This window comes from Hemicordylus capensis, chromosome 10 (genome assembly GCF_027244095.1).
Source record: "Hemicordylus capensis ecotype Gifberg chromosome 10, rHemCap1.1.pri, whole genome shotgun sequence".
Classification (NCBI taxonomy): domain Eukaryota; kingdom Metazoa; phylum Chordata; class Lepidosauria; order Squamata; family Cordylidae; genus Hemicordylus; species Hemicordylus capensis.
In genome coordinates, this window is record NC_069666.1 from 738,174 (window position 1) to 758,017 (window position 19,844).

The 19,844-nt window shown below is 44.8% G+C and overlaps 1 protein-coding gene across 1 annotated transcript in view; it reads left to right on the forward strand.

Moving 5' to 3' along the window:
- The window catches only part of CTDSPL2 (CTD small phosphatase like 2), a 35,249-nt gene that overhangs the window by 8,096 nt on the left and 7,309 nt on the right, over positions 1-19,844 (forward strand). Inside the window, exons 2-8 of the mRNA XM_053272712.1 lie at positions 12,387-12,595; positions 13,110-13,248; positions 14,382-14,531; positions 14,758-14,970; positions 15,683-15,761; positions 16,272-16,383; positions 16,534-16,620. Of these exons, the coding sequence (XP_053128687.1) occupies positions 12,410-12,595; positions 13,110-13,248; positions 14,382-14,531; positions 14,758-14,970; positions 15,683-15,761; positions 16,272-16,383; positions 16,534-16,620 (966 nt within the window). The 5' untranslated portion in view covers positions 12,387-12,409. The remainder of the gene's footprint in view (positions 1-12,386; positions 12,596-13,109; positions 13,249-14,381; positions 14,532-14,757; positions 14,971-15,682; positions 15,762-16,271; positions 16,384-16,533; positions 16,621-19,844) is intronic.

A 19,844-nucleotide genomic window follows, 5' to 3' on the forward strand; every position in this document is an offset into this window, starting at 1 on the left:
ATGTCAGAGGCTGGATCTCTTGTAGCTCATGGCCCCGCTGTTTACATTTGTGTGTGAACAGACACACAAAGAGAAATTTCTTTTACTGTGGAAAAAGAAATCTTACCCCAGAGTAAAATCACCCTGGATAATCTGCCAGCTGAGGTCAGAGCTTCACAACTGACAATATGGGCACTAGTCCATTAAAGTCCATACAGTAGAAGACCTGTTTGTCTTTACAGTGCCACAAGCCCCTTTATTGGTTTTCCCAAACTGCAGTAATTTAACAGCTGATGCTGCCTGCTTTATTAATATTTTTCCTCCTTTCAGTTTCCTGCCTCTTCTCCTGCATGGAAAGAGTAAATGCCTGCCACCAGTGGCAGGCACTCTGGGCATAAAAATGTTCTTCAGAAGATAAGCATATTTATGTTTCTTCCTCACCCTGCTGGAAATAAAAGGCCCTTGTTTTTAGTGAATATTTAAACGATGTTAAGAGGCAACTATGGGAAGAAGTGATAGAGGTATATAAAATAATGCCTGGAGTAGAGAGAGTGGACAAAGATAAATTTTTCTCCCTCTCACAACACTAAAATCAGGGGTCATCCCATGAAACTGAAGGCTGGAAAATGTAGGACCAACAAAAGGAAGTATTTTTTCACACAGCGCATAATTAATCTGTGAAATTCTCTGCCACAGGATGTGGTGATGGCTAGTAGCTTGGATGGCTTTAAAAGAGGCTTAGGCAAATTCCTAGAGGACAGGTCTCTTGGTGGCTACTAGTCTGGTGGCTATAGGCCACCTACAGCTTCATAGGCAAGATGCTTCTAAATACCACTTGCAGGGGAGCAACAGCAAGAGAGAGGGCATGGCCTCGCCTCTTGCTTGTGGGCTCCCCAGAGGCATCTGGTGGGCCACTGTGTGAAATAGAATGCTGGACTAGATAGGCTTCCTTGGGCCTGATCCAGCAGGCTATTCTTATGTTAGTGGTAATGATTAAACCTAGAATTTTGTGTTTGGTTGGTAGGAATATTCAAGTTTTCGTCTTTCTGGAGGAAGAAAATGATTTTAAACATTTATTTATTTATTGTTAAATGAATATACCGTCTTTCATTAAATCAATCAGATGGCAGTTTAGAAAACATTTAAAACAATATGAGACTGTAAAAGTTACACAATGAAAATATTAAATTGAAACATAAAATACTAATCTATTTAAAAAGTTTAAAGAACATAAACAATCTATTATACTAATTCTCCTGGGTGTGCCTTGGAATGTGCGTCCCAGCACCCAGCTGATTGGCTGGGCAGCGGATGCGCCTGATTGGCTGAGGCACACCCAGGAGGATTGGTCGCTGCGGCGGTGGGCCTGGTGGCAGAGGCGGTGGCGGGCCTGGCCCGCCCATGGAGGCAAGGCCCAGGAGGGGGGAAAGAAAGTGCGTGGGCAGAAGTGGCAATGGGGAGGAGAGGCGGCTGGGCCTGGAAGTGGAGACTGGGGCAGAAGGTGGGGGGGAAAGAGGTAACTGCCAGCCCCAAAGAGCGCACAGATGCTCTGTGCGGGGTTGGCTAGTATAACCATAAAATACAGAACAGCTGCAAGAAAAACAACAATCATATAAAAGCCTGGGTAAAATGCCATGATTTCACTTGTTTTCTAAAAACTGATGGATGGAGTCTGAGGAGCAGATGCCCACCAGGAGAGCATTCCAAAGTCTGGGGGCAATATCCAAAGCAGAGCACCCTCTGATGACCTTGTCTAGCAGGCAGAAACCCTTGGGAGCAGGCGGTCCCTCAGGTATCCAGGGCCTGAACCGTTAGGGTCTTTAAAGGTCAAAACCAGCACCTTGAATTGGATCCAGAAATGAATTGGCAGCCAATGTAGCTCTTTCAAAATAGGTGTAATATGGTTCCAGCGGGCAGCTCTGGATAAAATCCTAGCTGCCACATTTTGTACTAGCTGCAGTGTCTGAATATTCTTCAAGGGCAGCCCCACGTAGAGTGTGCTACAGTAATCTAGCCGTGACGTGCCTACGGTGTGGATAACTGTGGCCAGATCTGCCTTCTGGGGATGCAGCTGGTGCACTAGCCGAAGCCATGCAATGTCACCCCTGGCCACCACCTCCACAAGCTTCCAAAAGCAGAGCCGGGTCCAGCAATACCTCCAAGGTGTGCACTTGCTCTTTCAAGGGGAGTGCAACCCCATCCAGAACTGTTATAATCTCCTCATCTCGATTGGCTCTCCTTCCAAGCAACATTACTTCCGTCTTGTCCACATTCAATTTCAGTTTATTAGCCCACATCCAACCCATCATGGCCTCCAACCCTCGATTCAGGACATCCACAGCCTCCCTAGGATCAGGTAACAAGGAGAGCGAGTGAGCTGAGTGTCATCTGCATGTTTGCTTGATAACTCAGTCCAAATACCCAGATGACCTTTCCCTGCAGTTCCATGTAGATGTTAAACAGCATGGGGGACAAAACTGAACCCTGCAGGACCCCACAGGCCAGTGGCCAAGGACCCAAGCAGTCATCCCCCAGCACCGCCTTCTGTACCCTCCCACCAAGCAGGGGGAGGTTCCAGAATGGGCCCATACTCCATATCCCAAAGGGAAGCCAGATAGATAATCAGTATCATCCAAGACCCTCTACAGCTGGGATGCCACCACACACTCTTATCACCTTGCCCAAAAATAGAAGGTTAGAGACAGGTCTATAATTGTCCTGGTTGGAGGGATCAAGGAGGGCTTTTTGAGACATGCTGGTGTCTTGCCCTCTTTTAATGAAACATTGATCATAGCCTCCAGCCATGTGCTTGTACCCTCCCTGGCAGATTTTATTAGCCATGAAGGGCAAGGGTCAAGAGCAGACGACATTGTTGTAGGTCTGTATAGACTAGAATCCTGTTTCAGACTTGTGCCCTGGGCTAGGCTTTAAAAAAAAGAAGTGCGGAGGGGGCCACCACGTCCATAGAGTTTTCCAGCCCTCTTTGCTGGTGAGGCCACACTCCATAGTTCTGAAAATCTGCAAGATCATAATTGTGCTAGAGAGCACAGCTATGACATCTAACTAGCTATGACATCTGCCACCTGTATTCTTGACCCTTGCCCGACATGGCTTATACTATCTGGCAGGGAAGTTGTTGTAGAGGGGCTAGTAGAGATCATAAATGCTTCTCTGAGGGAGGGCAGGATGCCTCCTTGCCTTAAGGAAGCAATTATTAGATCTCTTTTGAAGAAGCTTGTGTTGGATCTCTCCGAGTTAAGCAACTATAGGCCTGTCTCCAAGCTTCCGTGGTTGGGCAAGGTAATTGAGAGGGTGGTGGCCTCCCAACTCCAGGCAGACTTGGATGAAACTGATTATTTAGACCCATTTCAGACTGGCTTATGGGTGGGCTATGGGGTAGAGACTGCCTTGGTCAGCCTGATGGATGATCTCCAATTGGGAATTGACAGAGAAAGTGTGACTCTCTTGGTCCTTTTGGACCTCTCTGGTTTTCGATACTATCAACCATAGTATTCTTTTGGAGCGTTTGAGGGGGTTGGGGGTGGGAGGCACTGCTTTGCAGTGGTTCCACTCTTACTTCTCGGGCAGATTCCAGATGGTGTTCCCTTGGGGACTGTTGTTCTTCAAAATCTGAACTTCGGTATGGTGTCCCTTAGGGCTCCGTATTGTCTCCAATGTTGTTTAATGTCTACATGAAACCGCTGAGAGAGATCCAATGGAGATTTGGTGCAGGGTGTTATCAGTTTGCTGATGACACCCAAATCTTTTTCTCCATATTGTCAACATCATCAGGAGAAGGCATAACCTCCCTAAATGCCTGCCTGGAGGCTGAGATGGGCTGGATGAGAGATAACAAGCTGAAATTGAATCCAGATAAGATGGAGGTACTTATTATGTGGGATCGGAACTCAGGAGATGATTTTGATCTGCCAGTTCTGGATGTGCTCACACTTCCTCAGAAGGAACAGGTATGCAGTCTGGGGGTGCTTCTGGACACATACCTCTCCCTGAAGTCCGTGGCTGAGACTGTGGCCAGAGGTGCCTTTTATCAGTTTCGGCTGATACACCAGCTGCATCTGTTTCTTGAGATAAATGACATCAGAACAGTAGTCTATCTGCTGGTCACCTCCAGACTTGACTACTGCAATGAGCTCTATGTGGAGCTGCCTTTGTATGTAGTCTGGAAACGGCAGTTGGTGCAGAATGCGGCAGCCAGGTTGGTCTCTGGGCCATCTCGGAGAGACCGTATTACTCCTATCATAAAAGATCTACACTGGTTGCTGATAAGTTTCTGGGCAAAATACAAGGTCTTGGTTATAACCTATAAAGCCCTAAACAGCTTGGCCCCTGGGTATTTAAGAGAACGTCTCCTTCGCTATGAACCATACCACCTATTGAGATCATCAGGATGTTCATCTGTAGTTGCCACCGACTACTCCGGGACGGGCCTCCTTCATTGCTGCCCCCATCTCTGACAACTTTAAAAAACGCAGTCAAGACACGTCGTGAGGGAGGAAGGAGCCTCTTCCGGAGAAGGAGGCTGCCATGTGAAATAGATGAGGGAACAAGTTGAACAAGATCTCTTAACTCAGGAAGGGAGAGAGAGAGAGAAGGAGAAAGAAAGAAAAAAGAAGGGAGGGGAAGCGCGAGTGCAGGAAAGAGAAAGAGAGAAAAAGGATGGAGGGGAAGAGAGAAAGAAGGAAGGGTGTGGGACGGGCCTGAGCCTGTCTGCAGCCTGAGGGGAACGAGCGGCCATGGTGGTGCCTATTGGCAGCAAGGAAGGGCAGTCAACTGCTGCTGTTTGGGGCTACTGAGGCATTGGCGGAGGCAGGCAAGGGATGGGCCTGAGGGGAACGAGTAGCCGTGGTGGCGGCTGCGAGGACGGGCCTGGTCAACTGCTGCTGCTCCTCCTGTGGGAAGGGGCAGGAGCTGGGCTCGGCTGAGGGCGTGGAGGTCTCTGGGGATAGGGGGCTGCAGCTTGGCCAGTAGGCAGCAGCAATACTGCAGCTGCGACCAAGAGAGTTGAGGGAGATGGAGGAGTGACCAGGAGGGGTGAAGGGGATGGAAGCCACCGGATGGAGGAGCCGGAGTGGGGCTCAGGTGAGGGTGGAGAGAGCTCTGAAGTGAGGGGGGCTGTGGTAGGGGGTGAGGGGAGCAATCCAGTACTAGCGCACGGATGCTCTGCGCAGGTTAAGCTGATTGTCGTTATTGCTGCTGTTGGTTGTTATTATGATTATTATTTTCTATACACAGCTTTGTGAACTTCTTGTTGAAAAGTGATATATAAATAGTAGTATTAGATGTGTGTGTGTGTCAGTTTTGCTGAAGATAGAGGACTGGATTTTCAGTGCCCAGCAGCTGGCACTTTTCCTTTTCCAAGCCCTTCAAGTCTGTTGTCTTGTCTTTGTAGACTTGTGCCCCTCCAGAGAGCGAGAGAGCGCAAGTGCACTTCTGCATTGTGGTGTGCTTGAACAAATAAACTATCAGTTTCATGCTGCTAATTTGGCAACTAGTGATGCAAATTTTTAAGTAAATCTGATTCATTTTTTTCATTTGCAAAATCTGCAGATTTCATATTCAAACTTCTAGAGAGGTGAAGTGACAAGAGTACTATACAGACAGAGTCTGTTGGGGAAAATAAGATATACAGCTGCAAAAATTAGATTTGGCTCTATTGCTTTTGGAGCACATCAGGTACTGGTCTGAGCAGGAACCTTCTCATTTTTGTAGAGTGTCAGTTGTACTGTTGGCAATAACTAAGTGTTAAATAGTAGGCAAAAATAATTACATGCTCATGGTATTAAAAAATCAGTTTGTATAAATGCCCAGGAACAACAAAAGATCAAGCCATTTAAATGCTTTCTAGAACCTTGTAATTATTTATCTGTGCTTTGTTTTGTTTTAAATTACAAACATGCCTGAGGTAAGCAGTTCAAAAATGCCAATAAAATTATTATTTGGGGTCATGACTTCGTATGAAAAGCCTTTAAGGGCACATTCAGGAAGCTTTTAGCAATCTGTCTATACTACACCAGCTTTGTGACCAGAGGAAAATGACTTCCAAAAATAGGCTTCTGCATGTCCAGTGCCATGGATTATAAATTCAGAGAGCTTAATGTCTACAGGAACAGCTGTTTTGTTCCAGAATCTCAACAGGAACTGCACAGGTTCTGCTGAAATGTATAAGTAACTAATTTAAGGTAGTTTTGTGATTTGTCACTATAACATCTGAAAATTGTGGGGGTAGATCGCAAGGTTTTCTGTATGAGAGGGCAAATAATATAAAACTGACCTCTCAGCCAATGTGGTTTCATAACATTTTCCTTTTGTGGAACCATGCAGACCACAGATTTAAAAAAGACTAATCATCTTGATGTCAATAGATTAAGTGTATTTAAATTTTGGATATTACAGATGCTTCCATATGAGGATATTGAAGGGAATATTTTATTTTATTTAAGAAATTATATGCCATTTTACACAAATAACACCAACATAGCTCACAGCATAAGTTAAAATGGCATAGAATATGTGCAATTAAACATCTCCCCCCGCCCCAAGAACAGCAGTGAAGCAAAGCCAGTTAAACTCAAGAGGCCCAAATCAATCTGATCCCAAAGCCCAGTGAAATAAACAGCTAAATTCAAAAGATGCTGGAAGGTTAAGAGAAATGGGGCCCCATGAGCCTCCTGAGGGAGGGTGTTCCAAAGTCTGGACACCACAACAGGGAAGTCTTCTGTCCCACGTGCTGAGCAAACAGAGCCTTGGTAGTGGTGATGCTTGCAGCCGATTCTTCGTCGTCGTCGTCGTCGTCGTCGTCGTCGTCGTCGTCGTAGTAATTCGATTTCTATGCTGCCCTTCCAAAAATGGCTCAGGGCGGTTTACACAGAGAAATAATAAATAAATAAGATGGCTCCCTGTCCCCAAAGGGCTCACAATCTTAAAAGAAACATAAGGCAGACACCAGCAACAGCCACAGGAGGGATGCTGTGCTGGGGATGGAGCGGGCCAGTTACTCTCCCCCTGCTCAATAAAGAGAACCACCACATTCAAAGATGCCTCTTTGCCAAGTTAGCAGGGGGATTCTTCCCTGAAGACTGTAACAAGCAGGCAGGATCAGATGGAGCGAGCAGTACCAGGGATACCTAGAGCCTGAAAGGGAATGACCAGCACTTCTGCACCCAGAAAGAGAGAGGGTGAGTCAGAGTATAACAGGAGAGTAACATGCTCTCTCCAAGAGGCCCTTGTCAACAATCTATGGCAGCCCCACATTGAGCATTTTGCAGTGTGGAGCAAACTACAATTTAATAAACAAGCTTCCAAACATGGCTAAACAAAACAAACACTTGCCAAGTTTTCTCTTTTGTTCTCTGTAACTGAAACAAGCATGAGTAAAATTTTTATTTCATTTATTAAATTTATATACCACACACTACCAAGCTCTCTAGGTGGTTTACAGCATAAAACAAACCAAGAATTTAACAGTTAAAATATAAAACCAGATAAAAATATCCATACAAACACCAACTAACTAAAGAGCTTGTCTGAAGAGATGTGTCAGTTGTTTCCTAGAAGCCAACAGGGATGGAGCAGCTCTGATGTCAGCAGGAAGGGCCTTCCTCAGCACCGGGGCAACCACAGAGAAGGCGCGCCTTTGAGTCACCACCAGGCGGGCTGGTGGCACCCTCAGACGACCCTCCCCTGAAGCTCTTAATGGGCGGCAGAGTTCATAACGAAGAAAGCATTCTCTTCAATGCCACAAAATGACTTGTGTGCAACACAGTCACAGCCCTGCTGCTTAAAATTCCCCTTCCTGGATGATCAGCTCAAGCTTTAGTTGATTGATCTACCAGTTAAATGGTTTAATTCTTGAAGCCCTATCTATGCTTTCCAGATGAATCCAACTTCAGTGTGCCCCTTTTGGTAGTCAGAAATCTATACTCAAATGTGAAGTGGCATGGACCATTGTTACTAACCCTATTATTATTTATTTATTATTTATTATTCAGATGTTATGTTCAGTGCATATGCAATCTGTATACATGTGCAGTTTTTCACACGTTAGCCCTTTTCAGACATGATGCTTTACATGCATTCTGGTGTCTGTTCACATGTACATGTTTTTGTATGGATGACCGTACATGCATTCATTTTAAAAATAAAGCTGGGTGCAGACTCGCTCAAGCGCAGATACAGAAAGGAAGGGTACTGCTGTATGTGCATTGAACATAACGTGTGAATAACTACGTGTGTTCAAATCTGTATACATTCACTATACAAAATTCTGTGTATGTGTTGAAAATAACATGTGAGTAGGGCTATTATGTTCAAGACACTTCCTACTTGTACCCTGAATTTGAGAGGCCCTGTACCCAGGTTCACTTTTAAAATGAACACACAAAAAGACGTCCACGTGCACTGATGCCTGTGTCTGTTTGCCGCATAATGTCTGGACGTGGCTGCTGTGTTTCCATCTTAAGAGTGGATGAAACTTGCAGTCAGATATGAGTGGTGTGATACGGTACCTGAGGTGCAACTCCTCCACCGTAACATGGGTGGGGTTTTCTACTCAAGGGTGCATCATAGCACGTGGCAGTCTCAGTGAAGCCCTACTTGGAGCTGTATTTGCTGGACTGTGCCTTTGTAACTCAAAGCAATACTGTGTTCCCAACCATTATTCAGGAAAGCAGAAAACTTAATATTCACTCTGCTTCTAGTTTCTGTCTAGAATCGGCCAAAATAATATTCTAATGCCATGTTTTGCGAATCTGTTTTGCGTGATTTGCTATATTCATAGCAGCATTGCCTCATGCCTGTTACTCCAGCCTCCACAAGTCTGCGCCTGATGGGCTGAAATACACAATTCCTAGAATGACAGGCAGCAACAGCTGCCAGTTACAACGCCACTTCCGAACGCCTGTTGATTGATTGGGCTCCCAGAATTTGCTCAGCGTTTGCAAGAGACTGTAGCAGGAAATGCATGTGCTGGTACAGGAGAAGCTGTTTTCTGGAAATTTATTTTTCCATATTGCTCCATCTGTACCCAACTTTCTTGTCACCACTTCCTGTGTTTCTTAGTTGTGCAGGTAGCAGTATTTTCTGTCACTTCCTGATGTCACGTCCCCAACTTTAACAGGCCTAAAAGGGAGCCCTCTAATTATGGAAAATAACTTCAGCTGGATAGAACTGGGAATTCGTTGCACCGGTATGTCAAGTATAAGGGAGTGCGCTGTGCAGTTTCTGATGTCTGGGGTTTTTTTTGTCTGAAGAAGTGAGTTTCAGTTTGAACTAAAGCTATTTCAGCCTTTACGCATTTATATTTTTGTAATATGTGCCTTCCAGAATAACCCTAACCTTTTCTGTGAAAGGGAATGCTCCGCTCCTTGAGTTTCTGCCTATCACGCAGCTGTTAAAGGAACCTAGAAAGTTGCCTTCTGCTGAGCCAGACCATGGCGGCGGCGGCAGCAGCAGCAGCAGCTCTCCAGGGTTCAGAGAGGTATTTCCTTGCCCCGCCTGGAGATGCTGCCAGGGATTGAACCCTGCAAAGCAGGGCCTCTCCCACTGAACTCCCCCACCCACCCACCCCAAGACACTGAGCCTCTATCAGGGATCTGTTGCTCCCAGGAAAATGGGCTGCCCGTGGACATCTGAATGAGTATATGTATACATACTCTGTGAGGCTAGCAGTGTATTTGTGTGGTGGAAAAAGCACATGAAGTAATACCAGTGAACACAGTGCTATGTTTGGGTTGCATCAAGCAATGGGAAAGCCAACTTCTGTCATCAAGAGGCTTGTAGGTAACTGTTGCTAAGACCATTAAGGATATTTATAACTGAGTCTTGATAGCCAGGATGTGAAATAAGCCAAGAGAACTCTGGCACCAGTGCATGGCTGAGCTCAGAGGGTAACACGCGCACATACTCTCAAGAGAGAGAGAGAGCTCTAATTGTCCATTCAGAAACATTGGCCCTGGCCTCGGTGCAGCAGGGTTTCTTACATGGCACTCTAATGGAGTATCACCTTTGATTTGTTGCATGTTTTTTCTGTCCCATGGAAGCTTCAGCCACAACAGATGCATTAGGGTGAAGGTGTCACACAACTCTTAGCTGTGTCTTGCTTCAGCAGACTGACGTGGCTCCTCCTCCTTTAGAATGGGCATTTAGTGAGATGACTTAAGACTGTTTTTTTTTTCTGGGACAGAACTTTATAAATATTTACACAAATCAGGACCAACAACTTTCTCTGCAAAAATAGTCTGGGACAGGGTGCTGCTAATTAATGTAGTTTTGTTCTGAAGAAGAATGAGGAAAACTAAGGGTACAATACAACCAAAATTATGGACTTGATTTCACTGGGTGTGTTGAAGCACATGCCGAACTTTCTCCCCTCGAAATCAGTTCTTGGTATCTTTTGTAGTTTAGTGATATATTTGTAGTAATAGAACCTGCTTTGCTTAAATTCAGCTCAGTATTAATGGAATGAGCCTGCGTTTGAGTCTGTATCCTGTGTCTTGGCTTCTTCAAATGGGAACTGGAAATCAACAAAACTATAGCAGCATGGTCCCATTTAACCAGTTAGGGTTTCAAATAGGTTTGTTCACTTTTGGTAACAGTTCTATTCAAGTTTTACCTAACTAGGGGTGGGGGTTGGTGAGCGAAGATCCTGCCACAGGTTAGTCCTATGTTTGTGAGGCTTATTTTGAAATTGACACTGACCAGATTAAAACTGTTGCTTCAGCTAAGTAAGTTGTTTCATGGACGTAATGTTTTCGTGGTTTAGCTTTGAATAAGATACTGATATGTGGAACACTTGGTCTTAGTAGTTTAATCTGTCCCATCATTGCAGTTTGTTAGCGGTTTGCAGACATTAATGGAAGTTGACTTCCTATTCCCCTCCCTCTGGTGTGCCACACAAACATATTTTTCCCCAGATGGTGAGCTGAAGTTTTGACAGGTTGTGACTTGCCCCTAGCCATGCAGGAAGTGTGTAGGAGAGCTGGAAATTGATATGGGGTGTGTGTGTGTGTGTGTGTGTGTGTGTGTGTGTGTGTTCGTTTGTTCGTTCATTCAGGTGCCAGTCACTGAATTACCCTTTTGTGATTATGGATGTAGAAAATAACACCTTCCATTTGACCTCCCAGACACTGTGTTCAATTAGAATGTGATTAGGGCACTGGGTTTTTAAAATGGCTGTTTTACATCTTATTTTGCATGTGGGGAGAGTGCCAAATTAATAGAACTGTCTGTTGCTTGAATAACTCTGTTCTTTGTATTTGTCTAGTAGTTCTCTGATATGGACCAGGCTAGAAGTTGTATCATTTCTTGTCAATATGTGTGCTGATATTTGTAACAGCTGTTTGCCTTGTCAGCCTCAAATCACTTCTAGTTTACAGTTATTATATATGCACTGTAACTGGATTGTTATGATGCACTTTCCTGCTTCTGGTTGTGCTAAACTTCTAATGGAGAAAAACCCAGTGAGACCAAGAGAGGATGGCAGCAATCCATCTGTATCCACAGGTGGTGCTTCTGGGGCATCTTCTCACATGTGTTTTTTGAACTACCTGGAGCCTCTGGAGTCAGGTGGCATATAAAATAAATAAAGAAAATATGAAGACAAGGCAGAGAAGCTGCAGCAGTGGTCCCCCTAATGTTTTTCATCTCTGTGTGAAATGAGTTTTGTTCTGGGTGGCAATACCGAGGCACTGTGTGTGTGTGTGTGTGTGTGCATGCATTCAGAGTCTGGGGCCTTCCTAATTCAACCTGAGCAGGATCTAAAATTAACTGAGTGGACATCAGAAAACTTGTGAGCACGCGCACGTGAGCACACCTTAGAGGAAACAGTGTCTTGTTCCTCAGTGACCAGCATTTCCTTGCATAAGGGATCTGAAACTGGGATCTAGTCCAAGTTTTATATCCTGGTTTATACATTGTAGTTAAGTGGTGGTTCCCAGACGCTCACAGCCATGGTTTAACAAACAAGGATTTCCAGGCATGCGACGTGAAGGGCGAGGGGATGTGGGCTTGTAAATCGTTCAGGCCACATTAATGACCCGCAAACCATGGTTTTTTGGGCCACCTGAACCTGCCCAGTGCCTGAGTGACTTCCTGAATTTTCCTGGTTTGATCTGGTTACTGTTGGAGTGTCAAATGTTGACCTTTAGCCAGGGATATGGCAATTACTTCAATTCCAAGATGCTAGCCTCAGCTTTGGGGGAAGCCAGTATCCCATTGTAATCACTTTAATTGAATGCATAGAATCTACAATAACAGGGGTTTCTAAATAAAATATTCAGTGAGTTAAAAAAGCTGTACCTTTCCCTGCTTTGGATTAATTGTTGTAAGTGCTTTATAGAGGATTAATACTTTTGAGGCTTAGTGTGTTTTCTGTTCTTGTTCTTTTATAGTTTTACATGTGATACCAACAAAAATGAGGCTGAGAACGCGGAAAGCTTCTCAGCAGTCAAATCAAAATCACACGCCACGTGTGTTGAGGGTAAAGAGGAAATACTCTGATGTGGAAGAGAGCTTGCCTGTTGGGGGAGAAAAACCACAGAAAAATGAAACTGGCTTATTGTCGTCAATCAAAAAATTCATTAAAGGAAGCACCCCAAAAGTAAGTACTCAGCAGCTATTTCTGACATTTTTGCAGGTTAAATTCATATTTCCATATCTATTTAGGGGACCAAATAAAAGATTGACTGTTTTCAGGCATAACACCCAACGATGGTGTTATGGCGATAATGAGAACTCAAGCAGACCTGAGTCCTGGGCTCCTGTGTCCCTCTTCCTTTACACACGTAGAGCAGTAACTTGATCCTGGTTTTCTGTTGCACCCAAACAGACAAACAGTTTGTGATTGCCTGTAAACCAGGATTGGATCCTGCTGGCAGTCTCAAACCATTGTTTGCCTGTTCAGATGAAATGGCATACTGTGGCTTGCAGCACACTGGGATTAGACGCTTCTAAGCTCTGTGTGTAGAGGGAGGAGAGGAGCATAGAAGCCTGAGGCTCATTCAGTTTTGCCACGGTTCTGATAAAAGTGAAGATAAGTACGAAAGGACCTTGAAAGTTCCCTGGAAACTCCAGTGAATTCCACGTTGTAACTTGGTTATGCTTTCTCTTCTAAGGATGAAAGGGAACACCCTGCAAAGAGAAGTAGAATTGAGCGTGATATAGAAGACAACTTGATTACATCCACTCCCCGAACAGGAGAAAAGCCTAACAAACAGATCTCTCGAGTGAGGCGGAAAAGTCAAGTGAATGGAGGTTTGTAAATATTCCACTACCATGACTCATGCAAGGCCTTTGGTCTTTTTGACATCACTGAAGTAATTAATGCCTTTGGCACTGATTTTGTGGAAGAGAAGAGTTGAGCCTTCAGTGCCAGGAGTATATTTTGTTTTGTGTACAGTTGTTATCCTGTATGTAGTACTTGTGTTGTGCGAGTGACTTTTCTTCTTGAGCCTTGCTGTCAACAGCTGAGGTAGGCAGTGATTTCCCATTTGGTGGACAAGGAACCCCAGCAGAGACAGAGTGGCTTGCTGAACTCCCACACAGGAGTCTTATGACACAGCTAGGATTTGAACCTGGGTCTTCGAGGTCCAGTTGTAGCCCTCCATCCTCTAGGCTGCATCAACTGCTCATATGCCAGAAGTAGAACGGAGTGCTTTTGTATGGCTTGCTGTTGCCTTGCTATGGCATTGTCCATGTACAATAGGAATGATAGTCCTTCCTTCCTTCTTGAAAATGAGTTGCATTGTGCATATTATGAAGTGTCCTTATCTGGTACACCCATGAATATTCTTATTTTTATTTTTTAAGGCACCCCAGCTCTTCCTAACTTCCTAGGTTATGGTATAATTATTGTACTAGGCTGTTTGTATATTCTTAAAGTTTTTTGTGGTGGCCCAAGCGACCGTATCCTCAATGAGGTCTTGATCCCTGGTTTGGCAAAGTTAGAGGGGGCCAATTGTGATGCTGCTTACTTCACTGCCTTGGAGACTGTAGCCCACATGCCTTAATCATACCAGCCCTGGCAGGTTTGACAGATAGTGAGTGGCTTTTTAATCCATAATGGATGTTTTTTTACTGTGAAGTTTACCAGACGTTTAGCTCCTGAAATAAGTGTGTGTCTGAACTAATAGGTTGTGTGGACTTAGAATATTGCCTACTGACACATTAGTAATGGCTCTGCTTCTTTCTGTGCAATCATTCTATGCAAATGATGTATAAGACAAGAGCAGTCAAGACAAACTTGCACCACTCTACAATATTTGGGGCTGCAGTTAATTTGATGGCATTTTAAAACTTTACCATTCCAGTCTGTATAGTGAAAATGACGATGGGAACATTGTGGGTGTAGAACTTTGTTCATTGCAAGTGTTTTGTATGTATTCTAGAGGCTGGAAACTATGAAATGACCAACCAGCACGTTAGGCAAAATGGGAAGTTAGAAGATATTCCTACCACTGGCAGCCCCCCACGGACGACGTTACTGGGGACCATATTTTCTCCTGTCTTCAATTTTTTCTCTCCAGCCAATAAAAATGGCAAGTATCATGCAAAGCTGTATTTACATGTTCTATACACGTAAACATAAAAATAGCTCTCATGACAAAAGTGCCCTCTGCTTGGACAATGCTCAAGAAATGGCAAATAAGAGGGTGTGCATTGATGATTCAGTTTTTAAAAAAATGGAACTTATAAATGAATGCTAATCCTCAGATAGCTTGATCTGAGTGCAAGAGCAACCTGTAAACCGCAACATCATTTCAGGGACCGCCGGCTCAGACTCTCCAGGGCAAGCTGTGGAAGCGGAAGAAATCGTGAAGCAGCTTGATATGGAACAGGTGGATGACATCATCACCAACACTGCAGCCTCTGCCAATGGAGCGACCTACACTAGCCAAGCTGTACAAGTCAGATCGATCAACAACGGCTTGGAGGAAGTCGAGGATACGACTGACCGTGATCTGCCACCTCTCACTGGTAGGGGGCCGGGCCTGTGAAAACGGCTTGAATGCTGGGAAACGCCTTGGGCTCCTTTGTTCTTCCAGTCCTCCTCACAGGTCAAGGGCATGGGGCACTTCAGGCTGGGGGCTCCTTTGCCTAAACACATAAGTGATCGAGACCCACGTGGCCACACTGTCCTTCTGATTGGCTTTCCGTGCCCAGTATTGGGGCGGGGTGGGGGGTGCGATGTTTCTCCAGATTTGCTACATCCCTGGAGTATGGGAGCAAAGAAAACTGTTGTCTGAACATACTCAGGTTGTACAACTGTTGAATGATACTCTGCCACTTTCAATGAGAAGCTATGGTAAATTAGTGAAGAATAAACTAGCTTCCCCCACTTAGCATGCAAATAATTGCTTTTGTGATGTCAGGCATTTTTCAGATCAGTTGTAGAAGGTTGTTTAAGTCTGATTTTAGAAAACATGGATAAAAGTTTTTCTTTTGGGGTGAAGCTCCTCTGTTCAGGAGGAGGACCTTTCTGTTGAGGCTCCCTAAAATCTTTTCAGCACAACTCAGGGCTGATGTAGCTTCTCCCAAAAAGGTGAAATGGAGTTGAAGGCCAGGAAGGGGCTTTTTCTGCACCATTTTCCATTAAATTACAAGAAGGAATCCTGTCACTCTACATCTACTCTGCTGTTAAGATCCAACTCCCCCAATGAACTAACAAGGAGCTTTTGTGTCTTGTTAGCACCAGTCTCTCCGGACAGCGGTTACTCATCAGCTCATGCAGAAGCGACCTATGAAGAAGACTGGGAAGTCTTTGATCCGTACGTTTTCTTGCTTGGACTCCTCGTTTGTGCTTTTAGATTCTGTGTTTTAAAAGGCAGAACAAAATCCTCCTTGGCAAGTTAATTTTCTTAGTGATGAATGGAAGCTGGCAGCATTAAAAGATACAGTACTTATTTGTATTTTGGGCAGAATACTGCGTAGTCCTGCAGTTTGCAGTTCAGGGGGCTTCTGCAACAATGCTAGAGCATTTTGAAATAACCTCACGCAGTCCCTAAAAGTCTAAATGCTCCTCTGTATCAAAGAGAAAAGCTTTTCCAGGGTTCCAGGAAGATGCTCCCTAGGTTAGGGATAAGGGTGTGTGTGTATTTGCTTGCATTCAGAGGGGACTTCAGTTACCTCCTTACAAGTCTAGTCTGCTATCGTAGCATGCTGGGATGGCTGCCCAGCCATTTTCACTGATCTTGAACTCTCCACTTAGCTCTGTAGTCGCACCATAAGACCAGTCGTTGGAAGAAATGGTCTTGCATCTTGGCTTGTCTTCCTCCTAGGTACTACTTCATCAAACATGTTCCACCACTAACAGAAGAACAACTTAATCGGAAGCCTGCTCTTCCACTGAAAACGAGAAGCACACCAGAATTTTCATTAGTTCTAGACTTGGTAAGGAACACACATTGGCATGCGTTACTCTTGATGGAAAAGTGTTGTTTGCCTGCTGCACAAATGGGGAAAGACCACCCTCGTTTTGGAGCATGTTTTTATTCAACCTCTCTGCTTGCTAAGCCTTCTCACTTTCTCAATTCCTTGTAGGATGAAACATTAGTCCACTGTAGCCTAAATGAACTGGAAGATGCTGCACTCACATTTCCAGTCCTATTCCAAGATGTCATTTACCAGGTAATCCAAACTGCAGTGGGGTGAACTATAAACCCGTTTGTATAAATCGATGGGCAAACGCTTATCATGCACATGGTATCTTCTTGCCCTCTCGGAGCCTTGGCAATTAAGTGGTTTGGGTTACAGTCTATGAAATTTTGTCAGGCGAGTCCTCCAGGAAAATAGGAGTCTTGTGGCACCTTGCCTGTGGCTGGGTTGGTTGCAGTGCTGGTTTTAGTTGTAAAGATCTCAACAATGAGGGAGCCAGGAGGATGACTCTTGGCCATATTTCTTCCAAGTAGCCTTTACCCTCCTTGCTAGCAGGTGGCGACAGGAACACTGGAAGTTTAAATGACTATCATTTTACAAAAGAAGAGCTTGCCACAGACTTGCTTTTCTTCTCTGCATGAGGGAACCAATTCATGCTAGTTATAAACTTCTCTGCAAAAGAAAAGAAAAACATCTTTTCAGACCTGTAGATCAGTGAGTTGATCTCGGAAGCAGATCCATCTCTTCATGCCTAGTCAGGTGCTGCTTTTGTGGCCGGAGTGGCTTGTGTCCGTGGAGTCTTCCAGATTTCTAGCGGTTGGTTGTGCTTCACAACATATTCTTCGCTTCCATCTACTGTGAGTTCAACAATTCTGTCGCCGAGGAAGCAGCAGGGGAAGGAAGCGGAGGAGGTGTGTTCCAGCAACTGCCAAAGATGCTGCACTGACCCCCGGCTGTTGTTCTCAGGTCCCTATTGTGTGATGTACCTGGGAGTAGCAACAGCTTCCCTCCATGTAGTTCGCACGATATTGGACCCCTCTGTAGTATCTTTGGAGAATGACATCAGGCATCTTAAACAGACACTTGTCCAGGTATTTTACCCTAATTTTAAAACTTGTCTTTTGTCTTTTGTCTCTTTAAAAACCTTCAGAATTCTGGGGCTTAAAATGAGATCTTTACATAATACACGATGGGTTTCTTCTCTCCTATTTGGGGATGGCCATGTTGACTTTCCTCTTTGATTAGATGAGCTGGGAAGATGCAGGTGGCTGTTTGGATAGGGGAAGCCAGGGCCTCAGAAATGGAGGGAGCCGCCAGTGCTGCTGGGTGGTTTTTCTGTGTTTGGGGTGTTTTGTAACTCTCTAGCTGAGTAGCAGCATTGTTTTATGAAGCTTCTTTATGTAAATATATATTTTAAAAATAATTCTGTGTCCGCCTCTGACCAAGAGAGGACAGAGTCATCTAGGACTCTTTGAGGGATTAGATGCAGAGTTTGCCTTTGACCAGTCTCCAAACAGTCTCTGTTTTGCCTAAAGTATGCTGTGTCTTGGCAGATGTTTGTTCACTTGGTATCTGTTAAATATTGAGCCTGGCACTATAGAACTTAATTTTTGCACGATTAGGGAGTGTAGAGACCTCCAATCCTCAACCTGTTTATTCCCCATTAAAAATTCCTCCAGAGTAAGTGGGTTGTTCCAGAATCAGTCCTAATCAAGAAGCATGTTGGAACTCAAGTCTAACACACACACTTGGGGGTGAATCCCATAGTTTTCCACTGAACAGATTTCCAAGTGTGTGGATTTAGGATTGCACGTGTCATAATTAAAGGCTGTGGGCAGTCACCAAGGATGTCTCTTAAGCACCCTTTCAATGCCTGGAAGTGACATTTCATTTCCTCCTGAAAAGTAATGATCTCCAATATGTGCTCATCTCTTTTGGACTATGGGCCCAGCGGAATTTCGGATCTTCACCACAAACACCGTCCCCAGGCTATCCTGTAAATTTTCCCTTTCTCCCTCGAAGTAGGAGGTCACGGCTTACATCGGGTTAACTTCCACTCCTTTGCTCCCAATTCCACAAAGGTCACCAGGCTAGCCTCTTGCAGCAAAGACCCCGAGGAGTCCTCTGGCACTTTGGCGATGGACACTTTTATTGCGGCATGACACTTGGCAGGCTAGAGCCTGCTTCATTAGCTGCATCGTCGTGCATTTAGGATGTATTTGGTACAAAAGGTAGTAGTGGTTATAGAAATGTGGTGGTGAGGCATTCTGCTGTGACAGCCAAGCATTACCAGGAGAGAAGGTTCATTAAGGGTGCCTGAGACAGGATGCGCTTGCTTGACGATCCCTTTCAGCTGGAGGCCAGTGTTGGATGTAGGCAGCAAAGTGCTGGAGATGCATTCTCTGACACTATCACCATTGGCAAGTTGCAGTCTGTCTAGCCAGCCTCTCAGGGTTGTTGTGAAAGCAGGTAAGGAAGGTTGTAAAGTACATTGGGCATGGAAAAGTGCTAGAGAGGGGATTGTTGTTCAGCTATGGCGATCAGGACTCTCTTATCCACGCTGCTGCTTTTGTGTTCTGTTAGCAGGTGCTGCAGTTCCGATTTAACGCAAAAATCTGCTACTTGAGTCACTTGCTCAAAAGAGTGTCTGAACCTGAACTGAAAGCACTGCAAACTTGAGGATCATGTTTGTGTCACAAACTGTCTAGAGTTAACATTTTTGTAAATGTTTTCCACACTCCTTCAGTGTTTCTGGGTTTTTTCTTATGCTTAAATGTGAGTCTAAATTAAGCCCTCACCCCCTGCCGGTGGGCTTCTCGGAGGCATCTGGTGGGCCACTGTGTGAAACAGGATGCTGGGCTAGAGAGGCCTTCTTGGGCCTGATCCAGCAGCAAGGCTGTTCTGATGTTTTTAAATGTTGCAGGACTTTTTAAACTAATCTGCCACTTCTTCCCTGGTAATAGTAGTTAGCCTTGAATCATTGATTGCGACACCAACTGTAACACAACTTTATTGTAGGCTTCGTGAAGGAAATGACTTTGGACCAAGATCTTGCTTGTTTCACTTTTGTAGTCAAATCATGCTTTATTTGTTCCTTGGGGAGGGTGGCAGGGAATGAAGGTCCAGAGCCCACCTGTGTACAAATAGCCTGCAATGGCACTTGCAAGGGCCGTGGGGAAGGGGCACAGATCCCCTCGCTCAAGCCCAATTTGTGCATTTGATTTCATCTCTCCTCCTTTATGAGAACACCTGGCACCTTTCAAGGCATTTTGGCAAATAGCAGCCTTGGCCGCCCACCCAGCAGAATTGGGCTTTCGTGTCCTGCTGGAAAGAACGCCCCCTCGAGGGCCGTCTGATGACTGCCTAGCTGTTAGGCTCAGCTGTGTATGCTGGTCTGGCAGCTTCTTCAGAGAGGCTTGTTTTCAAAAGAAAACCCTCTGAAAAGAAGAATTCACTTAAAACATTGCTACTTGATT